This window comes from Chrysochloris asiatica, unplaced genomic scaffold, assembly GCF_000296735.1.
Source record: "Chrysochloris asiatica unplaced genomic scaffold, ChrAsi1.0 scaffold00077, whole genome shotgun sequence".
NCBI lineage: Eukaryota > Metazoa > Chordata > Mammalia > Afrosoricida > Chrysochloridae > Chrysochloris > Chrysochloris asiatica.
In genome coordinates this window covers 9,967,128-9,969,852 of record NW_006408595.1, presented here as the reverse complement: position 1 = coordinate 9,969,852, position 2,725 = coordinate 9,967,128, and the positions used below count along the sequence as shown (strand labels likewise).

At 38.2% G+C, this 2,725-nt stretch overlaps 1 protein-coding gene across 3 annotated transcripts in view; it reads left to right on the top strand.

Annotated features, from left to right (window-relative positions):
• Positions 1-2,725, top strand: part of NELL2 (NEL-like 2 (chicken)) — a 646,329-nt gene that overhangs the window by 192,713 nt on the left and 450,891 nt on the right. For all 3 annotated transcript variants that reach the window (XM_006865319.1, XM_006865320.1, XM_006865318.1), the window contains 2 exons: positions 1,349-1,522; positions 1,613-1,709. In XM_006865319.1, the coding sequence (XP_006865381.1) occupies positions 1,349-1,522; positions 1,613-1,709 (271 nt within the window). The remainder of the gene's footprint in view (positions 1-1,348; positions 1,523-1,612; positions 1,710-2,725) is intronic.

Sequence of the window (2,725 nt, the reverse complement as noted above, 5' to 3'; positions counted from 1 at the left end):
GAAAAAAAATTCAAATTCATGGAGATTAAAAATATATAGGAAGTTTCTGATCCCCTTTTCCTTAGTGTACAGTCTGAAGTAACCACTATTAGCAATTTGGTATGGAATCATCTTGACAGTTTTCTCTCTAAACAGATATACATAGTTTGTTTTTATCTATCAAAATAGGACTATATAAAGTTTTTTGCTTGCTTATTTACTCAATAGTACATGTGGAATTGTTTTATGTCAGAACAATTGAGTACCACAAGAGAGCAGCGTGTTGTTCCATAGTATGAATCTGGTCAGTTACTTTTCCCTATAGATTTGGAGGTGCTTTTTATATATTGTGGAGATTATCCTCTATTTATGATATACCTCTTTGTTGTTTACATCATATTGTCTTATAAAAGGGGGAGTGGCATAACCTTTTTACTGCTGGGTGGACATAGAAGTCCAGACTCCCCAGTTGGCCATCAATGACATTTTACGGGGGAGCTTCTGCTGTTTGTGGGTAGGGATGGGAGACCCAGTTTCCCTTACAGTCTCTCGGTAATCTCTTTGCTGTTAAGTAATAATAACTTTCTACTAAGTGTCATCTGACACCATCCCAATGAAGAAGGGGGAAGTGTACATCATTTTAGCAAGGTGGAAGTAGAAATCCAAGCTCTACATGTGGTTTCAACTGATGTGGCAGGTGGCCTTACTACTAGGTAACCCAAAAACCACTGCCATTGAGTCGATTCTGACTCACAACAACCCTATAGTGACCGTAACAAGGATGAAAGTCTTTGTTCTTTATTTGGTCTTCTCTACCCCACCCCAGAGGAGGTTTGGAGCACCTTGTGCTTGCCTCAAGAAGGGGGACCTCTAGTCTCCTCACCTAGATTGTGATGGCATGAATGGGAGTGTACCCTTAGTTTCTTCCTAATAGTTGGCTGAGTAGAATGGGTATTGTCTAAAAGTTTCCTTTCTTTCTAGGCATTCCCTTTCCTAGTCCTTTGGCTAGATAGAATAGGCTTTTGTTAAGGCTTTTTTTTCCCCCCCCTCTCATTTGCTCTGAATTTGTTGTTTCCAATTTGCTGACCTCTTCAGTTCCAAGTCTGGGATACACGTGGCTAAAGAAACACCAAGGAAGTTCACTATTATTTTGTTCTTTAGGTGACAAGTTCCCTAGACAACTTCCTTCTTCTCTCCAAATTACAGACTCTTCTGATGCTTGTTTTATGTATAATGTCCAGTTTTGAGTTGGAAGACTTGACAAAAGTTTGTCTGCTCTATCTTTTCTGTGGCAGAGACCCTTCCAATCATTTTTTCACTTTATGTTATGTTTACAACAGCTTCTGTGTGGCTCTCCTTCATTGTGCAGGTACCTGGAACTAGAGAGCAGTGGCCATCGGAATGAAGTAAGACTGCATTACCGCTCAGGCAGTCACCATCCTCACACAGAAGTATTTCCTTACATTCTGGCTGATGACAAGTGGCACAAACTCTCCTTAGCCATCAGTGCCTCCCATTTGGTTTTACACATTGACTGCAATAAGTAAGTAAAATGTTCTCCACCCAGAAAATGAAAGATGATGTGTAATGATTGTATACTCATGTTCCTTCTCTGGTATTCCTTTTTTCACAGAATTTATGAAAGAGTAGTAGAACAGCCCTACATGGACTTGCCTTTGGGGACAACCTTTTGGCTGGGACAGAGAAATAATGCACATGGATATTTTAAGGTATCTCTTGGCTAAATCTGAGCATAAAGTATAAATGTAAATGCTTTCTATTAAGTTTGCAAAAATATATTTGTCTTTTCCTCTTGTGAATTACAATAATCTGATTTATATGTCGTAATTGTTGTGTTTTGTTTTCTTCAGGACTTTGAACTGGTTAAAACTTGTTCAGTCATGGTCAACACAGCATAACTGACACAGACCTGAATTTTTAAAATATGGGTGAAGTAGAATGATAACTGGGATCGCAGAAATTGTGGGTCAAGGCCCTGGAATAGGTAACTCAGAAAAGGTGTGGTGAGCTGTCTCAGGAGCGTTATGCAGGGGATTAGCTTATTGCTCGGACTGTAGAGATACACATTAAAAGTGGCAAAATCCGTTGCCATCATTGAGCTGAGAACTTTTGCTTCTGACTTTGCCTGTCAAGAGATTTGGTTGCTATGAAACATGCTTGCTGCATTTGTTTTCTAACAGGAAGACTAAATTTATAACAAGGTGTTGACTGCTGGCCCATATTGTTTCCATTCTGGATCTGGTTCTAGTTCACCCACATATTTCACAAATTTGAATCCATCTAGGGTTTGCTTGGCCAGCATGACTGGACTGAGAAGGACCCGTTTGAAGCTCTGGGTTTTGTTTCGATTTGTGTCTGCTTCGATTTGTGCTTTTTATACTTAATCTTGTATTTAGCTAGGAAAAAATATTTTCTCTTTTTTCCTGAATGAGTTTGATCTTTAGATATTGCAGAAATGCTCACAGTCAGCTGCAGTCAAGGCTGCAGTCAACAGAATTAACATGTGTCATTCTTGAAATTAGGCATTCAAAGTATTAAAGATCTAAAATGTTAATGTAGAAATAAACTCTCCACCACTGAAACTAAACATTTGATGATATTTTTACAAGAATGTTAATAATAAGGGATTGAAAGCTTTTTGGTATTCATTATTCCTGGACTTCTTATACTCCAGAAAGTGAGAAAGGAATATATATATATATATATATATATATGCTGAAATCTA